This window comes from Atractosteus spatula, chromosome 15, assembly GCF_055471065.1.
Source record: "Atractosteus spatula isolate fAtrSpa1 chromosome 15, fAtrSpa1.hap1, whole genome shotgun sequence".
Lineage (NCBI taxonomy): Eukaryota > Metazoa > Chordata > Actinopteri > Semionotiformes > Lepisosteidae > Atractosteus > Atractosteus spatula.
In genome coordinates, this window is record NC_142720.1 from 16,466,958 (window position 1) to 16,489,758 (window position 22,801).

Genomic DNA, 22,801 nt, shown 5'->3' on the forward strand with positions numbered 1-22,801 from the left:
TGACTATGCTGGAAGTCATACCTTTCACCTCTGTCTGTAACACAAGCCTGCTAACACTAATGTATCTGCTACACAATCCCTCCTTTCTCAGTCTTTCACAGCGTGTGCTCCGATTTCACAGGCCTGACCTTTGGGCTCCCCGTCAGCTAGCAAAGTCCTCATTGACCTGCCACGGTACATGATACAGTTACTGCCCCCTGAGACCTGGGGAAAATATTCATGGAAACCCACGCAGGCACACAAGCTTATTAATAAGAGAAAGAGCGTTTTGCTGATTGTCTGTGTTTTTTGTTTTGGGAATCAGGTAACAATGTCAGACTAAGTGGAGTATTTTTGCATTTTAACATTCTTGTTTTTTTAGCACAGAACACTGCATAATTTCATTATATCTGAGTAGTCAGCCACCAGAACCTATTACTATTGTGATTCACTTAACTCTCATTATTATAATTTTATTGACAATATAGCTGGCAGTGGCAGCATATCATGGGCTTGTGCGTGCTTGATAATCAACAATGTAACACACAAAGAACATGTAATTACTGAGCCTGTGAAACTTTTACTTGTATGGGAGCAGCTGCTCAAATAGAACAGCTCACCCCTGTTTGGACTCTATTGTCTGTATTACTATGTAGGACAACAGCTGTACTGCTTTAATCTTGCCATTCTGTGCTTGTATTTATGTAATGAATTGCATTTTAAAGGGTAATTCATTCTACATGCAATTCTTCAGCATGCATGCCTAGATATGCAATAATCTTTTAGGAACTGATACATGGCTTAGATTCGTGATATTTTGTATCATGAATAATTGCATCCTTATGTGACATTTTATCAAACTTATTTTATTTAATATATAAATATAAACGTATGATATATAACCTTATTATATGTTTATCCTTTAAATAAAAGGATACCTTATCTGAAATACCCTTAAAAAGAAGACAAAAGGGCAAACGTTTTGAGCATACCTGTCTCCACTGTACTGGTGAGGAGCTCTGAGAGGGTAGTGGAATGAGTCTTTGAGGGAGACGATCCTCTCTCTGTCCAGCCAGTCGGGGGGCAGGGGTGTCAGGGGACTCCAGTAGCTGTCCTCACTCACCATGCTCAGTAGTGCCCCTGCCAGTTTCCTTGCTGCTGCCTGCATAGCACACACAATCCAAACACAAATTACACACCTCCCCCATTCTCTCTAATTCTAAATGCCCAGCAGACAGCCTTGAAGGTAAAGTGATTCCTGATAGATCTGCTTTGCACAAGAAATGTTTAAAAACTATTTACAACAATAAAAAGAACAAATAAAAATAAAAATGATTTGTGTGTTTAAGTATGTATAAGAAGAGGTGGTGTTCACATTTTACTTCATATAAATTGTATGGCCACTATTTAAGTAAGAAAAACCTATCTCTTATAAGGAACAGGTAAAGATGTATGCCATGCTGAAAGGAAAAGTAAAGAAACACACTGTTTCAGCTGTTGAGCGTTCTTCAGGTGTGAAACTATCTCCTTTTAGGGACAAATGGAATTTGTCACGGGAAAATCGAGTCAGAGAGAACACAGAGTGACTTTGCTGATGTGTTTGTTGTAGAGTGGCTGCAGTCCTGTTCTGCAGTGGCCTTCTTTCAAAATCCACTCAGACACAGGCCAGCTTCAGTGCTGCATGGAGTCAGCACTTACAGAAAGGTAGCTCACTCACCCCACCTCCTGGCTAACACAAAAACACACATCCTCACATTGAAAACAACCACTCGGAGATTTTCCACACCACTCAATGTGATTTACAGAGCCTATAACTCCCCCAGATGAAAGAATTTTAGAATATTAAGAATATCAGTTACTAGCCTGCTTTTTCTCATATCCTGCAAACTTAAATCTTTGCTTTTTTAGCAGAATAGATTATTTCCTTTAATAATCACAGCGTGCAGATGTCAAAATAACCCAGTGGGGGGGGGTGGGGGGTGCCACATTTTTCATAGCATTAATATAATGTAGTTATAAAGTATATAGCAATCAGTAAAATGTTATTATTTCCAAGTGATATTTTGTTATTAATACATTCTGAAACAAATGCATGAAGCACAGATATGTGATAAACCTGTCATTTCACTTTTTGCACCTTTAAATAAGCAACTATGTGTACATGCTCATTAGCTCAATTTAATAGTGGACCTGGAATGCGTTACAAGTATACAACAACCACTAAATGTTTTTAAAACACTGATATCATACTCCAAAAGTTTTAAACATGTCAAATACAATCAGGAGTTACGATATATGCATGTTAGAAACATCAACAATTTACTCAGACTACTTGTCCAGAAAATATTTGAGAATTAATAATACTGCTGACTTTGGAAGAACCAAATTTGTCAGTGAGCAATCTTTAACTTGCACGGATGATAAACTTCATAAACTTAATCACAACAATTCAAAGAACAGCATACTGTACACAAGCAGCCAATATGAAGTATTGTCTTTGCTAATCCATCCCATTTACCAAAAAAATCTGACTCATGGTCAAGTGTTCCTCTTTATACAGTCATTAACCTGAAATTATATGTTTTGTATCACAATATAAAGATCTTGTAGTTTAAAACAAAATACCAACAGTTTTAATAAGAAATTACCATGTATTTCTGCACATGAAACATGTAGTACAATGCAAGATTGTAGAGCTATGTATATAATGCCATATTATACCAAACAATTCACTACATGGGATTTAACAATTTCATTAGTGTTTAGCTCTAATTTATTAACTTGTTTTTTATGAGTGACTGCTAGTATTGAACTGTCCCTAAATGACTATACCACCTTCCCACATCTCTAAAGTTAGGTCATTGTTAAGCTGTTATAAATACAGCAACCATCTATTATCACTGTCTGTGACTCAGGGTAGGCTTTGCTTTCAGAGAAAAGAATGGATTGCTGATCTGCAAAGAAAGGGAGGAATCTTGACCTCAATTTAGGCTGCAGCTTCTCTCAGATCATTCTACAATTTGTGTAGAAGCTCTATTGTAATGAAACTCTACAGTGTATCCTAGGTGAACAGAACAACAAGAAAAAAACAGATACAGGACACTGATTGGACAGCACAACTTTAACAGCAACAGACAGAACAAGCATGTTCTTAAAATATCTTCAATTATAGGAAATCTCATCATTGGATAAGACTGAGAAACAGTGCTTCTGGTGGTGTTTAAGCTGTATCTCTGCAGGCATATCTGCCAAGCTAAAAACCATAAGCATGCTATTAAATGAAGACTTCAGTACTTAAAATATGATTTTTACATACAGTAACCTTCCCACTTTCTCTTTAAACTAGTCATGTCTCCTTCATATTGTATTCATAGGTAGCAGCAACTCAGTTATTGTCCCCCAATTCCTAGAGACAGTGTTGATTTTAAGTTCACGGGAAACATACTATAGGGGTCTCCATAAATGAAACCAAGGTTTGACAGGAAGATGCTTTGATTTTATTAAAATTTAAATAAATACAAAATTAAAACTAGGCAATAGACAATAAAACAAATTCAACTGGTTTACTATACATATTTCAGGCCCTTGGTAAATTGCATATCAAGCAAATTTAATAGTAATATCCCTTTCTGCTGTGGCGTAATTGCTCTGTGGAAGCAGTCATTAGGGAGGGCACTGAACCCTGTACCCAGGAGAACTGTATCACCCTTCAGTGCTCTCACCCTGCTCCTGGGGGTGGGTTACTCTGGTCCTGGAGGAATACAAGGTCTTTAATTTTCCATCCCCCATGAAGTGTGTGCTAATTAATTGAACCAATTACTTAATGCCTGGTTTTAATTTTCAAGCAGGTGGTGACTAAAAGAGGTCTACAAAACCTGCAGAACTTAGTCTCCCCGCTGTGCACACCAACATAACAAAAGATACATAGTGAGCGAGGCATCACATCTCACCCCAGCTGGGGAATACATGCTTCTAAATAATGTATATGAATAATTAAATATGCAAAACTGTTCTGTATCCCTAGAGTAGTCTTCATAATGAGAACACTTAAAGAAATAAATAACAATCAAAAGCACTGAATGATATTCTGCTGTGGAATAAAGAAAAGGAACAAAACATTATTGTTTAATAAGAGGGATCTGTCTGTCTTTGCAAAGGTATAAGGGGGAGGTTAATGAGTGACAGAGAGAAAAAGCATTTTCATATCTGTTCTGAGCCCACATGAGTATCACACAAACTTAGAGTGGGCAAGGAGTGCAAAAATATGTGCTCTTTCAGAGCCATAAAGTCAATTGGTCAACTCAGATGTCAGCCTCTCTAAAGGTAAAGACCTTTGTTCTTTGCAGGCTTTCAATGGTTTGATAGCAAATGCCCTCCACAAACACCAGCTTTGTCAAACCGTAGGGTTCAAACTAATCTGAGATCACTGCACTCATAGCTTGCCTGCAGGGCACCAGTGATGTCTCCTACTTCTCTCCACATGAGATTCACCTACTTACACAACACTGACCTCTTTCCATCTATTTCAGGCACACAACTACAGGCACATCGAGGGACAATCAAGCCCTTTTGCGAAACTCTCCTCAGATCACATAGAGACAGGTGAATAAAGTTCCGTTTTGAACCAGTGCTCTCCTATCAGACGTTGCAGGGCTCAGGCAGACAAAGCCTTGTGCTTTAACACAGCAGTGAAACATCCAATTTTTGAGAGTGCTGCAGCTTCAATCAATGAGGGGACTTGCATAACCATAAGCTGCTCAAGCTAAAGCTGTGTTGCTAGGCTACAGGATCCCAGCAGGAACTGCATTGCGACATGCAGTTGAGTAACTAGCTCTTAAATTATAATTTCATTTCGTTGTCACACTTGGATGGGATTTGGCACAGCGTTTTAGTTTTTTTGAAGGAGTTGCTGCATGTCTTAGTGTGTGTGGATGTGAAGCACATGGGTGTTTAGATGTGAGTCTCATCAACACAACCAGCTGCACTCTATGCAGCTGGTTGTGTTGATGAGAAAGGATTGCTGTGTAAGAGGAGGGTTTCCACAAAGTGGCTGAGCTCTGCAAGAAAGTTCTCTGGAAGTATGGGTCTCTGGATAACACCTTCCCACTGATCAAAACACAGAACACATTCTTCCGCAGATCTGCCAGCCTTTCAGAAACAATGAGCTTTACAGTAATTCTATTACAATGTAAGAACTTTACAAATGTTGATTTAATTTGATTAATGATTTCAACATGACCCACAAATTCCCATTGCTTGAGATCTTAAAACATTAGCGCTGATACCAGCTTCAGAAATGGAAAAAGGTTTTGGAAAACAAACAAAGATAACAGCAGTGCTGTCCTGCCTTCCCCATATGTGTCAAATGCACCACTTCCACACACAGCACCTTCTTCTGTGACAGCTGAAACTTTATATTTCAAAACAGTTTTTTTAAGCCTGCTGTGAATCATTTTTGTTTTGAAATGCCTGAGCTTTCAGTAATAAAATCGGCCCTGCAGGTTATTATACTGTATAATTGCTTCAATCAATCAGTTTTTATTTTATAACCTCTCTCATCATCTCAAAGAGCTGTACCAAGTCACATGATTGTGTATTGAGCCACATAATCCTGCCAGTCTGTAAGTCTATCAACTATTAATAATAAATACCAGTCCTTTTTATTTACCTAAAGATGAATATCTCTCTCACCAACTGCACCAACTGAGAAATGACATCAATGCATCATGAGTCTGCTTCCCATCTAGAATGCTAATATGACATTTTTAGCAGCATCACATTAATCTCTCAGTTCTGTTCTCACTACAATATAGCACAGGTGAAAAAGGTGACCTGTGCAAAAATGTTCAGAACAACTCACATAATCTTAACAAGTTATAATAATCCCAATAAAGCCTTAACCATTTAAATGGAAGATTTAATCTACAGTTTAGTTTAGTTTAAAGTTTCTAAAGTTTTCACCTTAAAGAGAAGACACTTGCCAGATGGATGGTGTGCTCGAAAGCAAGCAACAGATAGTTCATCCTGCAGCCGTTTCAAAATAATGACTCAAATCAGTTTCAGTACAGTGTAAATCTCCCCAGCAAGTACACATCTGATGCATACGATCATACATTTCCACTTTACACCACACCACAGAAAGTACCGCGGAACTCATTTTTTCAAAGATTTCGCAGACTACCACAGAAGAAAGGGAACCGTCAATTTTTTTTTCAAACACAGGGCAATGCCATCTTTCTTTACTGCAGGAGCCCCTGTGGAGAGTGTGGTCACAATTAACGCTCAGAAGACTGGCTGCTCACCTTTCTGAAGCTCTGAGAGCCCCGAGTGTCCACTGCTCTCAGGACCTGCCGCAGCTGCTGGACGCCCTGGGCCACATTACTGAGGAGAGATCAGGAGATCTGCCACACAATGTACTAAGACCCCATTTTTGAATAAATTTCCAGCCTGTGAAGGGAACACTAGGAGTACCGGACTGGAAAGTGGACTCCTCCTGCTCTGTCAACAAGCAGGTCTCAGTTCTGTATGTAAGGAAGATGTTTCTGTGTCTCTGAGAAATTGTATCAATCAATCATGGAATGCTGGAAAACACTATTTTTATGGTGTTTCCAATTTTTGGCGCCCCTTGAAGCTTGTGCTTAAAAGGTTAAAAATGAACTTACAATAAAAATTATCTAGAGGTTTCATTTGTTTTGCCAACCAAAAGCAATGCAAGCCTTGCCATACAGTATCTGTAAGGAGAGACTGCCACCTTCTGGAAGCAAAGACTATCACATCGTAACCTATTTGGAAAGATGCATATTAATCTGAGAGGAAAAAAATGCATCAGATGTAATAATACTAATAGTAAAGTGTATAAATCTGTGCAACTGTAGTAAAACTATACTGTTTTCAGTATAGTAGATCAAAATCATGAGGAAGAAGTTTTATTTTTTCAATTAAATCAAAACCAAGAACAAATATTTAATATTTGTACTTCACCAATGATGTACCTCAGTCTTAGCTCAGCTGTGTAGTTAGGCCAATCTGGGGTGGGAAGAGGTGAAAGCTCTCCTTCTGGGAGAGGTAACCAGTGACATATATGTAAATGGGGTCCATTAAAGGAAAAACTGCAACATTTATTAAGGGGACAGCTCCCTACTTAAGTGACCCTATCTTCACAGTTAGCAGTATTTTTCCAATGACCTGCTTGAGCTCTTTAATATAATTACTGCTCAAATAGAATAAAACATTTCATTCTGCGCCTGAATTACACTGATTCAGTTAGAAACACGCCCTTTTTGGTAGTGTGGGGGGCTAAGTCAGCTGCAGGATGGTAATCTATACAGACTCACCCCTTCCGGAGCATAGACAGGTATGCGCTCTGTAGCGCCGCCTGCTGGAAGAAGCTGAGTTCAAACTCCATTGAGGGCACACTGCTCTTCACACTCTTACTGTGGGAGGTGCTCAGAGTCTGCCAACACAAGGCCAAAGAGAGTCTCATAAGACCATCATCATCATTATTACTAGCAGTAACAGTAGCAGTAATAGCAGTTATAAGTAGTAAGAGATTGACTGCTGTACAGTGCAGTAATAGCATGGCTCATGAGTATGTTTATGGATCCCGACATCTAACCCTACCATTATTTCTAACCCACCGCTAACTCTAATACACACCTAAAGCTAGCCATGGAGAAGAGAAGAAAAGAAACACAGTAAATAAGGTTGCTGGAAGTACAAGATGTCATCTGAGTGATCCGGAATTGTTCTCCTATGATATATCAGCAGCTGACTTCTCTCTCTTTCTCACACGCGAAGAAGGCTCCACAGCCAAAACCTTGTGTGTCTTTTCTTCTCTTTTCAGCATGGAATAAACCTTTACTTGTTCCTTTGCAGCCTACACATGCTGACGCAGCAACCTACTGGAACGACTTAAAACTAACCGTGCATTTTTTTCTACATGGTTCCTTCACAAGGATGATACCAGGAACAGCAGTGATATCAGTATTGAAAGCCAGATTCCTGACTTGTATGCCCCATCCCTGCACCTGCAGGGTCACCATCCCTGACCCTGACCCTGTCCCTGTCCCTCGTCTCCACCCCTCACCCCTTCACAGCACTGACCTTGTCAAGTTCCTGCAGGTACAGCAGCTCAGAGTTACAGGCCTTCAAGTAGCAGGACAGACTCTCCTCCTCCCTCTCAGACAGACGAACGCGGGAGGCGGCCGACACCTCCTGGCGCTCCAGGGACAGTCCTTGGTTAGGGGAGGGTGACAGATGAGCAATCCACATGGTCAAACCTTTGGCAGTGGAGTGGAACCACCAGACCACTATATGTGAACAGACTACACTGTTTAAATGTGAGAAAGACATATTTTTTTCCTGTGTACAATTTTTACACAATCGTTTGTCTACTCACAATTCCCTTCAACTCAGACTGCCACTTAAAATCCCTGTGAACACTCATGGAGAAAATGTAGCTATTTCAATGGCCCCTTGGTGCTCCTACATTTGTCTATTATTGGATTTCTTTCCCATGTGACATCTGGAACAATAACACACTACGTTATTATAAGGCGTCATTAATGAATGCTTAAGCAGTGTCCTCCTGTCTCAATTTATAACTAAGTGTCAGCAGAAGAGATCTTATAAAGCCTCCTAATTTCATAACACAAAAATCCTAGTTAATAATTTATTATTTAATTACTTTAATTCCAAAGACCACATACATCATTAATAATAATGACAAGGAGATCTGAACATCTATTGATCAAAACACAGACACAAATACCAAAATGATAAAATGTAAATGGATTGGTAATAACATCCCTGATAGCATGTGCACCTTATTATTGTCAAAGGCCACATCTTGCAGTGAAACGCAATTAATTTTAAGTCAAGCCTCACCCCTTATTTTACAACTGATATTTAAATTATAGTAAAAATCTGGGAACTCAAAGAGCAACAGGGTTAGGATCAGTAACAGATCATTAGGTCCATTAGAAACTGGCTGGCTGATTTTTAAGACTTTTTTCTGTTTTTGTGCCTGTTTGAACAACTGTAATTGTATTCATGGATAATATTCAACAATCCATTAGAAATTCTTCAATTTTTTTCCATTTCTCTCTTAGTACAGTACTCCAGCAGACCAGACTGGGAAAGGGCTTAGATACACACTCCCATCAGTGATCAAACTCACTGTGGAAAGTTTTACCAGTCTCAGGGGATAAGAGGCACTCTTGGCTGAAGAATAAAGCTAGAAAAGCTAACAGTCCTTATATGGTGATTGTAACAAACACAGCAACTTGGACATTCCAGCCAGTAATTTCTTCCATTTCCTACATTTGATAACTCGTTTATCTCAACAGACAATTCTCAACAACAAAATTTATAATGTTAACAGGATACCTCATTTTTTAACAGTTTCCAAATGAATTAGACCTTTGTGACAAGGTGCTAGGTATGCACAGCACTGAAAGATTCATTTTCTGTAAAGCAACAGAAAATTAGAATGTTCTGCTCACCAGAGAGCTCAAATTGACAACGTTTCCTTAATAGCATTCACTTTCAGCACTCTCTAGGCCAGTCTAATCAGTGATTAAATAGGAACTTCCTACGCTGGGAGTTGAGGATTTAATGAAAGGGTGTTGATGGCTGACCACATGACGTCACAGAGCTGCTCTGACCTCAATGTGCCTTAGCCAATCAGCTCTGCCCTCTGACTATTTCACCAAGACTTGACATGGCCAGTTTAGAGCCATGGGAGGGCATCCATCCCAGAAATGGTTCCAGACTCTAAATCTGTATTTTAATAATATAATCATGGGATCTACTGCATTATTTTGTGGGGGGAAAAGTAAAGGAAGACTCAATACCAGCTACTGAACTGGGATACTAGAATACTAGAATACTAGACCTAGAATGGGTGGAGCAGTGGCTCTGTGGCTAAGGATCTGTGCCTGTGACTAGAAGGTTGCCGGTTCAAATCCTGCAGCTGGTAGAGGAGTCCTACTCTGTTGGGCCCCTGAGCAAGGCCCTTAACCCAAACTACTCCAAGGGGGCTGTACAATAGCTGACCCTGCGCCCTGACCCCAGGCTCTCTCCCAGTCTGTGTGTCTCATGGAGAGCAAGCTGGGGTATGTGAAAAGACAAATTCCTAATGCAAGAAATTGTATAGGGCTAATAAAGCAACATTATTTCTACTATTTTTGGACTTCCAAAAACTATTTTTGGATGTTTCACTCCATTCAGTCCTATGGAAAACATTTAGACAGGGGTCCTACCTTTGATGACAAAAGCTTCTGCCAGCAGTCTGATGTGGTAGAGTGGCTGTTCCTCCATTGCCATGTCCTCAAAGCCCACTCTGTCACACATGCCCTGGGCATCCCTGTAGCAGCCCTGGACATAGTACAGTTTGGCCAGCAGCAGCAATGCTTCAGTCAAGTACCTGGGCTGCAAGCAGAGAGGAAACCACAGGCTGCCATGAGACCTGGTCCTGTCACTCACTTGTCAGGACGCAACACTGGGACGTCTCAAAGGCAACTAAACAAGACATGCTTAGGACTCCCTTCTTATAGATATATATATAACGTGTGCTCATGAATTGATGGGTGTACTGTAGGTATGTATTAAGAAAGATGTAAATATGAATATATATATAAGTGGATATAAAACAATTATGGATTAATTAGAAAAATAAATATGTCGGAGCCTTCTCAAATGAAGAAACTTTCCTTGAAGGAAACCTATTGGGGACTTTGAAAGGTATTTAATCTGAATGAGATGCTGGCAAGTAAATAACATTGGAAATCTCTTTTTTTTTGCATTTGATGAATCTTTCATTCTTCAGTTTGTAGGGTGGACTAGACTATACTAGTCTGTGATCTCCTCAGTCTTGCTTTATTCCTTTGAATGCCATTCTTAGCCCTTGATGATGGCTGTGAGATGCACACTGGCTGTGGCTGATAAGGAAAATGGATGCACCCACTGAAGGTCAATGCTTTCTCAGAGACATTACAGTATTACACGCCCACGTGGAAGCCCAGACTGAAGGCCCATCCAGAGCCATCGGTCAGAGACACAATCAAAGGACCCTTCATGAGACATGCAGGAGATGTGTACTCACTTGCAGCTTGCCTCTGTTCAGGATAGAGCTAAGGAGCTCCTTGGCTTTCCTGAGCTTCGGCTGATGTGTCTCCTCTAAGGCAGTTGAGCTCTCCAGCTGGGACGTGTTTTCCAACAGACATTCCTCAAGCAGGGCTTCAGCCAGGAGCAGGTTCCCATAGTCATCTGGAGGAGGTGACACACAAAAGGGTGGGAAGTCAGCCAAAGTAAAACAGCACAGAAGAGCAAAGAGCAGAATCCCACCATGACAAGCCGGCATCTGACTTTGGCTTTCAAAAGCAGCAATTGTTTATTTCTTGGAGCATCTTAACTCAGTTGTATGACACGATTTCAGCATATTGTTGTCACAGCATGATTGAATCTACCTTTCTCTGTCTTTGGCCCCATGAGAACGCTGACCTTGTTTTGCATGCTGCTTTGTTTAGATTTCTGTGAAGCCATTTGAACCTCCATAACACAAACACAGTGTTTCTCCCAGACCCACATGCTAAAGTGTCTCTTCAGAACATTCCTGACATGTTGTTTCAGACAGTGGAACAATATCAACATCATAGTTAGGATAAACTAGTGGATCACAAAACAAAAAGAAAAATTGCTCAACTTCCCTCTCTCAGGATAAACATAGCGTAACACTTCCCATTTCAATTCATGAACAATTCCCTCTGGCTACTAAAATAACTGCTATGAAGTGTTTTTATGAGCACATTTGAGATCTGTTTACCTGGGTTTACTTCAGTACACATACAGTATAGTTCTGTGCCTAGTACCAAGAGTAACGTGCACGAGACAGAGACAAGCAGCGAACCGTGTTTGCAAAAGAACAGTTTTAAATCTGGGCTATTACCTTTCTGTTCTAAATTATAAAGGTAGAACGGAAAAGAGAAATTTATAGTGCAATGCTGATTTCATATAAGTCCTAGCATGTACTGTACACAATCTTAGGATCTGTCTGGTACTCACATTCCTCAAAGTCAGTATCCATTAGAAAGCTATAAAACCACACCAATCTCTGTTTATTCACGCTTAAACAAACACACGTGCTTATAGAGCAGATGTTCTGCCCAGGCCATTGAAAGGAATGCTACTCTTTCAGTTTTTAAAGGGGAAGAACACTCCTCTCGTACTGTTTCTAACAGTGCAGTGAGCAGATGGACAAAGCCGCATCATGCAAACAGGCTAAAGAAATCCAAAAGCTTGATCGCAGTGAAGTCTCTGAAAATGACGAGAGGAGATGGAGTTAGCCGAAGCAGTTCGGAGAGCGAAGGCAGGTGGAAATAGTTGAAAAGGACAGGCATTAGTGGATGGGCTGCTCAGAGTCTGAGGGAGAGCACAGAGCTATCAGAGCTGCTCAGGGCTGGGTTGTAAGACCCAAGGATTGGTTCTGTAATTCTGGGGTGCTGACGGGCAGACTGGAATTGAGAGAGACGGAGAAGGCAGGCCTGTTGGACTTTGAGCTCTAGACTGGTCAGAGGGTAGCTCTACGACAGAGCACTGGTCAGTGGCAGATCAGGGTTTAAATATCCTGGACTGATGAAATAAGCGCCCATTAATTGGAGGCAGGTAGTCGGGACAACCAACCCAAGCAAGTCTGCACAGCCCCAGAAGGTGTTCAACTGTTCCTGCAATGTGCGCCGTTTCCGTGGAAACCAAGGGCTGCTAGCTCTGGCTCGTCTGGGCATAATACTGTTTAAAGTACTCTGCTGAAATGGGCATGTTACTCTTTCTTGACAGAACATGTTAATAATATTTATGGTAGACATTCTTTATAATATAAACAGCAAGAACCTTGGTTTTAGCTACTGAAATGTAGATGCTTCCCATTAATAATACTTTATGAGCACCAGAACCTACAGTATTAATAGATATATATATATGCTACCAACTTATTAAAGAGTAAATAGGTTACAGTATATTTACAAAGCCATATTTAAAGCAGATGTATTTGTATCATGCTTGAATTTATCCCACAAAACCAAAGATCTTTTTCTGCATGGAGAGGCTACAGAAAACAGATATTTTCCAAAGAAAACCTGGTATGTTGTCTAAGCTCTTAAAAATATTTTTAAAATGAAATTTCTCATTGTTTTGTTTTCTATATGAAAATATTAACTTCTCCCTCTCTTAAAAGTTCAGGTGACCGTCCTTGTGTTACGTATTAACTTAACGACCAGAAACAACACTGTCAAGCAGGTGGATAGGTGGATACGAGTCACCTCAGATTTATTTACTTTACACACATGTATGCAGGCTGCATTCTGCATATACTGTATGAGACAACTCTGTAGGGTGGTTCTTGTGGTTCACAATTACAGTATGTACAGTAAGCAGGGAGACAGCCTTATTGGAAGGAATTTCTCCTCAAGTTCTATTTTAGAGTTACATGTGGAAAAACTGGCTTCCTCATGTGACTTACCAGACAGCTGTATAAAACTGCTATCTAGTCAAGAGACTAACAAACCTTCAGGAAATATCCACCACTATAGGCTATATCTGTAAACCTACTGTGCATCACCTTATAATATTGTGTAAATCCTATTTGGCACATTATATAACACAACATTTCCATGTAAACGTCCATGTACTCTTTTTTTCTGACATATTCCTTGAATGGTAATCTGTAGAAAGCTCTTTCAGTTTTAAAGTCTAAGGTGTTTTTGAATTTTTAATGTTTGTTAAAAGGAAATCTGACAGGACTTATAAACAAGGTTGAGGGAACATGTTCATTCAAAAAAACATTAAAAATGCAAGTCCAGGGCGACAGAATGAAACACTCTGAATACAAAAACGATTACTTTGTAAGTACATTTCCTGCTTACCACAAATTAAGCAAAACTACTAGATCTAGAAATAGCACAGGACTGCGTTGTAACATAAAAATCAGAATAGCAATAACCTATTTAATCTAAAATTAGAAGATGAAAAGGTGTTCCTATCAGTTAGGTATTGGTATCATGCAGCAATGTAAACTTCTGTACGTAATGTGTAAACTCTAAGCTGTGTTTTAATTCAATCTATCACTCAATATAAACTCTAATTCTTCACTTTAAGCACTCGCAGCACAGTGCTTGCACAACTCTGCAAGATGAACGTGGCTGCTTCCCTAACTTTGGTCAGTGAATCGAGTCACACGTCTTGCATTTGAAGTTACTGGAACAAATGACTGAGTTTGTAAGTACAAAGTTCAGCCCTGACTGTAAAGGCGGAACCACTACTGTATTCTTTTGCCTGTGTATTTTTTTTGCGGTTGTTTTTTTATCATTGAGAGAGCGACAAATTCCTCCTAATCACTCACCATCTTCGTGTATTCGAGTCGAAATGAGTTGCTCTACCAGACCGGGTATCTTGTCCCACTGGCATTCGCCGCGACACCTCTCTATCTCAGCCTCCAAACGGTACTGAGAGAACGATATCCTAGCTGCCATGCTCCTTGATAACGATAATCGTAGTCCACAGTCACTGAGCCCGCTGGTGACTGACAGGCAATCAAAAAGTAAACTTTCTCACTGAGCATGTGCGACTGGAAAGTGACTTGTGTTTAAGTACTATACAGTGAGTGGGATTTACAATCTTCCTGGATGTAACGCAGCTACAGTGAAGATACAGAATAACGACATAATTTGCTGTTGTTACAACATCATCAGCTTTCTTTCCTGTTGTGATTTTTTTACAAATACAATAACAAACCAAAGAATGACATTGTGTATGTTGTGTATGTTTGTAAGGAACATTCGTCATCGTAGACTTGCTTATGTTTGTTTTTTGCTTTTAAGTGTAATAATATCTATATCTTATTTTTCATAACATTATGCGTTGTCTTAAGAAAAACTCTTACATCCACAATAACCTTTCCTCTACCCATACTGCTCTGCTTTTTGTTAGGAAGTGTTGAAACAAACAGGGCCTCTGTTTACACAGTTGATTAATAACAACCTTTAAACGACAAAGCTGATAATGATCACCTACTGCTCCGTATTCAAAAACACTAGTTTCTGGTAGATCTGCCGAAACACTGACTTCCACATACAGCTTTAAATGGAGCACATTACAATGAAATGCTTGAATATCAAATCACCTAATATTTCATCGTGAAAATGCAATAAACCCAGCGTCTGACGTTATTGTCTAAACAGTAATTGAGCCTTTTGAGGTTGTTAAATTTTAAGTGCTCTGAAACTGAAAATAATGTGCTTCTAAATTACACAATAGTGCCTCCTCGTGGATACAACGAACTTTGATTATGGTAAAGATTAGTTTTTTCTCCCCGAAAATAAAAACTGGCGGGGTGATAGACGCAATTATTGCTTTCATTGACTAACAGTTATTTTGCATTTCGTTGCCACTGCAAGTTTCCTACAACAATAATAGTATTGTCGTGCTTAAAAATTGTAAAATCACGCAGAAAACAGTATACTGTATATTGTGCTTTATAATACATTTACATCATTATGTAAACCCCATAATGACTATCAAAGTGCATGTTAGCGATCTGGAAAAATTATTTTAACACAGAGATATTGATATAAATAACGGTAACATTAGTTTAAGATAACAATAGCTGTGTTGTCCTACAAGTAGAAACTACAGCTGTTGTTTTGGTTATATCGTTTTACAGATGTCTGATACTGTGATAAATAAACAAGTATTTTAACCCCGCCGTTACAAACTAAAAGACAACTACTTACACTACTCTTTTGAGTTATTGAGGCTGGGGGGATTACGTCACCGAAAGCTCATTCGGCGTCATTTAGCTCTTACATGAACAGAAAGTTCTCCTCTCGTTTTGAATGTTTTGGAGAATTAGAAAAGGAATCTGGATTCACGAACTAAGACACTAAACATGCGATACACAGTGTTTAGATGTTGGTGACAGCCTCTTTCATGTTCAATCTTACATGGGCCGAGTTAAACATCTCTGTACAAAATTCATCATAATTCCTTACATTCGTGTTGCATTTTCACCCCCAAATGATTCTAAATCTAAGATCTGCTTCATCCACCACCTTAGTTTGTCATCCACTGGACCGCAGGTTAGACAAGACAAGTGAGATACCGATTTTAGACCGAAATAAGGAGGAGATCGTGTAAACCCAGAGTGAAATACTGGCAGGACGACGGGCTAACATCCTTATTCTTACGAACAATGCTATGGGGTGTACAGGTACTCAGGATCGTGTTTGAAGATCTGGAATTAACATCTTATCCGGAGGGCGGCACCTTTTATTTATTAGTACAGTGTCCCCGGTCACCACTGTACTCCCTGGCGGTGTGGTGGCTCTGTGGCTAAGGATCTGCGCCTGTGGCTGGAAGGTTACCGGTTCAAATCCCGCAGCCGGCAGAGGAGTCCTACTCCGTTGGGCCCCTACGCAACGCCCTTCACCCCCAACTGCTCCAGGGGTGCCGTACAATAGCTGACCCTACGCTCTGACCCCAGGCTTCTCTCCCTGTCTGTGTGTCTCATGGAGAGCAAGCTGGGGGATGCGAAAAGACTAATTCCTAATGCAAGAAATTGTATAGGGCTAATAAAGTTATGTTATGAGACACTGGATTAGAAATGGTAGTCTGGGGGGATGTGCCACCTTCTATCAAATAGACCTTGCCGTCTACCATCACAGCTTCCAACTTGCTGCTATCCTGAGTTTGACGAATTCAAGGTAATTGCCTGTAGGTCTGCTGATGCATAGTATACGATTTGTAAAGTACTAAACTTTACAGTTACTGGACGTTTAAAGTGTTTTAAGTAATCAGACTTTTTCTGGATAGATGGAGATTTTTCTCTTGTTCTAGAAGCACTTAGATGCATATATTTAAAATAAGGCAATGTATGTTCTTGAGCATGTCTGCTATAGGACGCGAAGAAGCAATCACTTGGTTTACGTTTCAAAGAATCCTTGACATTTTTCAATCAGCCTCTACTCATTCATAAAACCAGAGTTTCACTAACATGTACAAACGTCTTGTCACACGATACAGTAGCCTTAAGTGATACCGAAAATGTGTCGTAACGACAGAAAATCAATGCGTCGTCAGAGAAACGGGTCAATTCAGATCTAGCAGACTACATAATTCAAGAACTGTGTATACCTTCGTGCTTAGTTCTTGGTGCTTTTTTCCGACCTAATAATACTGCCGTGGTCATAAAGGTTAGACTACACTTTCAAATAAACCATAACCGTAACACCTTATCTCCATGATCCATTAAGTGTTCTGCTTTTACTAGTGGTACGTGTAAAAACCTCAGGAGGAGGCGGAATCGTACTTTTGGACAATTTTAGCCAATCACAGAGAGACGTCGTGTCCTTAGGTGAAAGGTCACTACGGCGAAGCATAAGGACCAAAATACAGTGAAAAAAATTGCACAGACGAAAGTATCGCTCCAAGTGAGTCACAGTATTTGTACAGAAAAGGAAAGAAAACAAAGGAAATTGGTGAGTGTGGAAGTGATTTAATTGGGCCATGAAGGTGTGTAAAATAGGCTTAATAAGAATAGAAATTTTTATTGAACTAATTTCAGACTGACGTGCACCAACTCGTGTCGAATTGCAGCTGCTCTGCTGGGATCCTCTCGATTACACTGTTCAATTAAACACTGTTTATGATAAGTTTATTTACAGCTAAACTAACACTAAATAGTAAATCGACAAAATTAAAGACATTTAGGCTGTATTTAGTTTATACCTGTGTGGAATCATTAGAACACGCTTTTTATTAAGTAATCTAGAATGTCCGACTGTCTATAGCTAATGTATGATCAGTGTTATTAGCATCAACAGCGGTAAATTGTTACCGTTATAACGTATCATTTGAGATAAAGAAGACTTATGTGATGAGGGGGTGTGAAGCACTCGAAAATAACAAAAAAATATTTCTCTTGTTTTTGCTGAATTGCGTATTGATCAACTAAGAAATGGCATTCGTCAGCGTTCAAATTAATGTTGTCTGATCATACATCGAACATATACACCTTTCAATAGCCATTTATTTGACTATATAAACTCATTTTGCTTTTCTGTATTAGCTTATATTTGTAGGTGCAGAAGATACGATAGTAATGACGTCGTATGTTTCTGATAACTAATCCGTTACACACGTACATCAGTTTACAAATATATACACAGTATCTATTGTCAACGTAGGCGTGTTTTGTTCATAAACGAGAAGGTTTTAGAAACTGCATTTCGATCTGTACAGCAGATAAAATTATTTTTTCACATGTACAATGAATACCAAGATCTGCCCTGAGGTGGGGACTAACTACACACAGTGAGTTATGGAAAGATATAAGATAATGGTTTTCAGAACCAGAAGCCTGAGATATTTGCAGTTGTGCTACAGGTTGATATTTCTTTATAACAGCGTTAGTTAGAATAGAGAATTGGATTCGGCAGACTGTTCTGCTGATGAAATTAGGTCATGACTAAAGAAAGACCTTGGTAAATGGGATTTTAACCAAGACAAAAAGGTTGCAACAGTATCTGTCTTCCAAGAGTCTTTAACTGCAGATGAATTCATGGGATATTCTTATTCCCTCAGGAGAAAAAACACTATGTCTGAAGATCTAACTTTTTATTCAAAAAGTATCCATGCTAGGCAGGATATCTCCAATGACAGTAAGGATATGTCACAATGCTTTCGAATAATGTACTTTCTTTACCAGATTAGGCTAAGTGTCGTTAGTGCTTTTTACAGTAGGTTCTGGATTTAAAGCTCAGGTGGGTCATTGTGGTTGACCTCCTGTGAAAGGTTCCTGTATAGATTGGTACAGTTGTAAGTCCCTTTGGATCAAAGTGTCAAACATGTGACTAATAAATGGCACAATTAAAATTATATTTACCTAAAATGGTTTTGTACAAATGTTTGGCTGTGTCTTTGCAAGCTTCAAGATGGTCCTCATGTGTCATGGGTTGATAATTGACCTTTTATGTTCACACACCTCTTAAATTTCTTCCAAAATATTTTATTGCTCATAAAATCTGAACATCCGATGAAAATGCAGTCTTGTCTTTAAAATGTAATGGTAGGGAAGTCTTCAAAAGCATTTCTGAAATGTTTGCAATCTTAAATACTATGAACAACGCAGAGTCTAAAAATGGAGTCTGTTGACAGTGGATGTTTACCCACTATTTCCACAGGAATCTTCTCCAACACAGGCCGGCTGTAGAGTGCGTTGAGTACAGCATCTGAGGAGTGCGTCGGTGTCCTGCACAGTTGGTTGGTGTGAGAATGCTGTGGAGAGGCCGAGCCGGCTGGAGCAGCATGTTCAGCTCAGCGCTATTGCTCAGCTGCTTGTTGTCAGCCAGAGCACAAGATCACGGGCAGCCTGATGTAGAGGTTGCTGAGGGGCACCGGCCCAACCTCAGACTTGACAAAAATATTGTCCAGGATAAAGAGTAAGTACAGAATTATGCTGTTGGCTTCCCCAACTTTGATGGATTAGCAAACCATAGATTCTTATTAAAAAGCTAAATACTTGTGTTTTTTTCCATTTGCATGATATTTCCCCAACATTACCATTTTTGGGCTTCAGACTGCGTACTATCAGGACCTCCAAGGATTATAAATGTATAAATCTGACACATTCTATCACTACATCATTCATCATACAATGTGAGAAGCTTTACACGAAAGGTTCAGGTGAAGGTGGCAAAGCTTTTACATAAATTCACTCAATTTGGGATGTGCTCTGGAGTCTACTGTAAATGTTTTTAGTTGAGGACCTGTACATTAATGATAGTAATGCAAGGAATTTCAGGCATCTCTCTTCGTTGTGTCAAAAATTACTTTCTACCAAGTACATGTACAATGCCCCGTGGAGGATTAAATTTAAATTTTACAATTGAAAAATAAGTCAAGCACAGCTGTCCAGGTTCAGTCAAATAAAACTTGGCAAGGATACGATTTTTGTTTTTTCAAAACTATTTTCCAAACAAACTGTTTTGTCTTTTTTCTGCAGCCACATTATGGAACATCTAGAAGGGGTGATTGAGAAGCCAGAGTCGGACATGACTCCTCAAGAGCTGCAGCTCCACTACTTCAAAATGCACGACTATGATGGGAACAACCTGCTGGATGGCTTAGAGCTTGCAACTGCCATCACTCACGTTCACAAAGAGGTTGGCCAAATCTCACGGCGCTCTGCTAGTCAAAGATTAATTTAGCAGCTCAGCATCAAACCCAACTATCCTGAGAGGCTTTTCATCCTGCGATTTTGCTAAACATCTTTTGAAATTAGATTGCTTTAGACTTAAACGTATTTTTGCATTGTAATTACCAATGGGCCTTATGTAGTATTTTACATACTGTATATAATTTTGTTTTCCAGGAAAGAGGAGAAACCAGCCAACCCATGAAAGAAGAAGACCTCATTAGCTTAATAGACGATGTGCTTCGAGATGATGACAAGAACAATGATGGATACATTGACTATGCTGAGTTTGCAAAATCACTAGAGTAATCAAAACACTGTGTTGACAATTGTGTATGTTGATAATTTAAGAGCTGAAATCCACATTTAACGCACATCCCTCCTTAAAGTATTTCAAGCAGTAGACCAATTACTGAAGCTTCTTGGTATTTTTTCAAATCACAGTTGAATTCTAAATTTTTTGATATTACCAGCATCTACATTTGAAAAAACTAGATTTAAAAAGATAACTGTCATAATAGTGTTCATATTGAAGAGCTACATTAATTTACTGTAATTTAATCATAGGGTGTTGAATATTAGTCAACACTGTATTTTCATCAAAACATTTTGAAATGAGCCATCTTTTGTAGTTACATTAATATGCTGCCATGTGTTGTAACAGAGGGCTTTAAAATTGTAACATAGAAAAGATCATGTGAATGGTTTGGAGACAAAAATCATTAAAACAGTTCATAGAAAGACTTTTTAATATACTGAGAGGTATTAAAAATGCAGTAAATACTATTGGCTCCAATACTTATTTGTTGAATTTTTAATGCCTACCAGTATATGTGCAGTGAACGATTCAACGATACAAATCGTAATGAAGAGAGCAATGATTTTCAACAAAGGGTTTTGTGCTTCAAGTTAACCTACTGTAATTCTGTGTTTGTAAAAAGAAAATGCATCCATTCGATGAAAGTGTTTTGCCCAAAACTGCAGTGGTTTTATTGCAGCCTTTGAATTCATTATAAAATTTTATTTTTACGTGGACAATAGTTACATCTGTGAAGGATGGGAAACAGAAACCACAAAGGAACAGAAGGTTTCTTAATAAATATTTTTAAAAGCAAAGCATGATCCATAGTGATCTTCACACCTGAAGAAGGCTTCACAGATGAAACGTTGTGTTTTCTCTCTTCTCTTTTCAGTAGGGAATAAACCTACAGTATTACTTGTTCCTTTGCAGACTACACATGCTGATGCAGCTACCTACCTGAACTGCGTGTCTGTTTAACTTGATGCCTTTGTGCAAAACAACAGCAAATTATTTTTTAAATCTGCAAACTCTGAAAATCTTTTAAGTATAATCCCAGAAATTGGTAGATAAACATCTTAACTGTCATAGATTTTCATATATCTGAGAAGGATATGAAGTACTGCTTTTTACCATAATCAAAAATATTTTGCAAAATGTCCTAAAGAATACAAAAAGGTTTGCTTCTCCTTAATTATACACATGACAGTCACAGAGCGAAAGCATGTTCTTTTCCTGGTTCTGCAGTGCCGTACTTGCAGAAGAAGCATTGCTGATGTGGAGTCGATGATTGTACTGAGCGGAGAAGGTCTTGAATTGTGAGTGTTTGGACAGGTTGTGCAGCAGACTGGAGTAGTGATTGCCTGTACAGTATACAGAAAAGTACTGTTAAGTGCACCATTGAAGGTGCTGTGACTCAGTAAAGATGTAAAGTAAGAAACTTATTGCATTAGTGAGTGACTCTGTACAATTAAAATGTCAGGACCATGGTGGAATATTGTCTTGTCTCCAGAAATGTTGATTTCTGGCATAATGCAAACATTGCTGCTTGTGCACGCTTAAACCTGTTTATTGCACATTTTACAACCAAGTTTAAAAAACTACATATTCATCTGTATTGTACACATTACATTAATGTTTTACTGGTGCAAGAAGACTATAAATGTGTTGATTTCATTTCAACATCATTTTCTACAGGAAATCCAAAAACAGCTTTATTGTTACATTTTTTGTTTTCAAAAACCATTTTCTAAACATTTAATTCTGAATTTTGTAAATTCAGTGAATTATTGAAAGGTAATCTAAGATGCACAAGAATGTCTACACCTTGCAGTTTTATTATATAGTGACAGATTATAAACTTTATCAAAGTTTTGTTGATGTACCTTTAATAAAAGGAATCATGTAAATCCATATTGATCTGGGCTTAGTTCCTTACTTGAGATGCCAGTGTTGAACATTTAAAGACTCGCAGTCAAATGCAAATGATCTTGTGGTTTTACATGAATAATGAGTTGCAAACAATGACAGATGACATTGTTAAAAGCCTGCATTAAAATTGGTCAGTGTCTACTAGAATAAATCAAAATGGCAAAACTGGTTGCTAACCACTTTGCAGCTCCCTTAGATCCTGTTTTGATTTGTGCTTCTAAGAGGTTTTCTTTTTAAATTTCAGGTATGTCTGTACACACAGCTGTACAAACTGCATGCATTACACTGTAGAAGCTATGCGTTCAGCACTCCACGTGAAGCAGCTGTGTTGTTTGTATGGAGACACT

General features: G+C 38.9%; 2 protein-coding genes across 6 annotated transcripts in view; one reads left to right on the forward strand and one right to left on the reverse strand.

Annotated features, from left to right (window-relative positions):
- ttc7a (tetratricopeptide repeat domain 7A) overlaps positions 1–14,550 on the reverse strand; it is a 92,470-nt gene extending 77,920 nt beyond the window's left edge. For 3 of the 4 annotated variants that reach the window (XM_088933534.1, XM_088933533.1, XM_088933535.1), the window contains exons 1-7: positions 14,375–14,550; positions 11,084–11,247; positions 10,242–10,410; positions 8,083–8,213; positions 7,314–7,432; positions 6,282–6,360; positions 972–1,141 (exon numbers count right to left, since the gene is read on the reverse strand). In XM_088933534.1, coding sequence (XP_088789660.1) covers positions 972–1,141; positions 6,282–6,360; positions 7,314–7,432; positions 8,083–8,213; positions 10,242–10,410; positions 11,084–11,247; positions 14,375–14,504 — 962 coding nt within the window. In that variant the 5' untranslated portion in view covers positions 14,505–14,550. The remainder of the gene's footprint in view (positions 1–971; positions 1,142–6,281; positions 6,361–7,313; positions 7,433–8,082; positions 8,214–10,241; positions 10,411–11,083; positions 11,248–14,374) is intronic. The other variant, XM_088933538.1, reaches the window with a different exon arrangement.
- A 2,137-nt stretch (positions 14,551–16,687) lies between these two features.
- Positions 16,688–22,436, forward strand: mcfd2 (multiple coagulation factor deficiency 2, ER cargo receptor complex subunit). Of its 2 annotated transcripts, none has more exons than XM_088934055.1 (4): positions 16,688–16,733; positions 19,212–19,469; positions 20,033–20,192; positions 20,402–22,436. In XM_088934055.1, exons 2-4 carry the CDS (start codon positions 19,303–19,305, stop codon positions 20,531–20,533), a joined length of 459 nt encoding a protein of 152 aa, XP_088790181.1. In that variant the 5' UTR covers positions 16,688–16,733; positions 19,212–19,302; the 3' UTR covers positions 20,534–22,436. The 2 variants fall into 2 exon arrangements, with proteins under 2 accessions (XP_088790181.1, XP_088790180.1); XM_088934054.1 differs by lacking the exon at positions 16,688–16,733 and adding an exon at positions 17,408–17,507.
- The last annotated feature ends 365 nt before the right edge of the window (positions 22,437–22,801 follow it).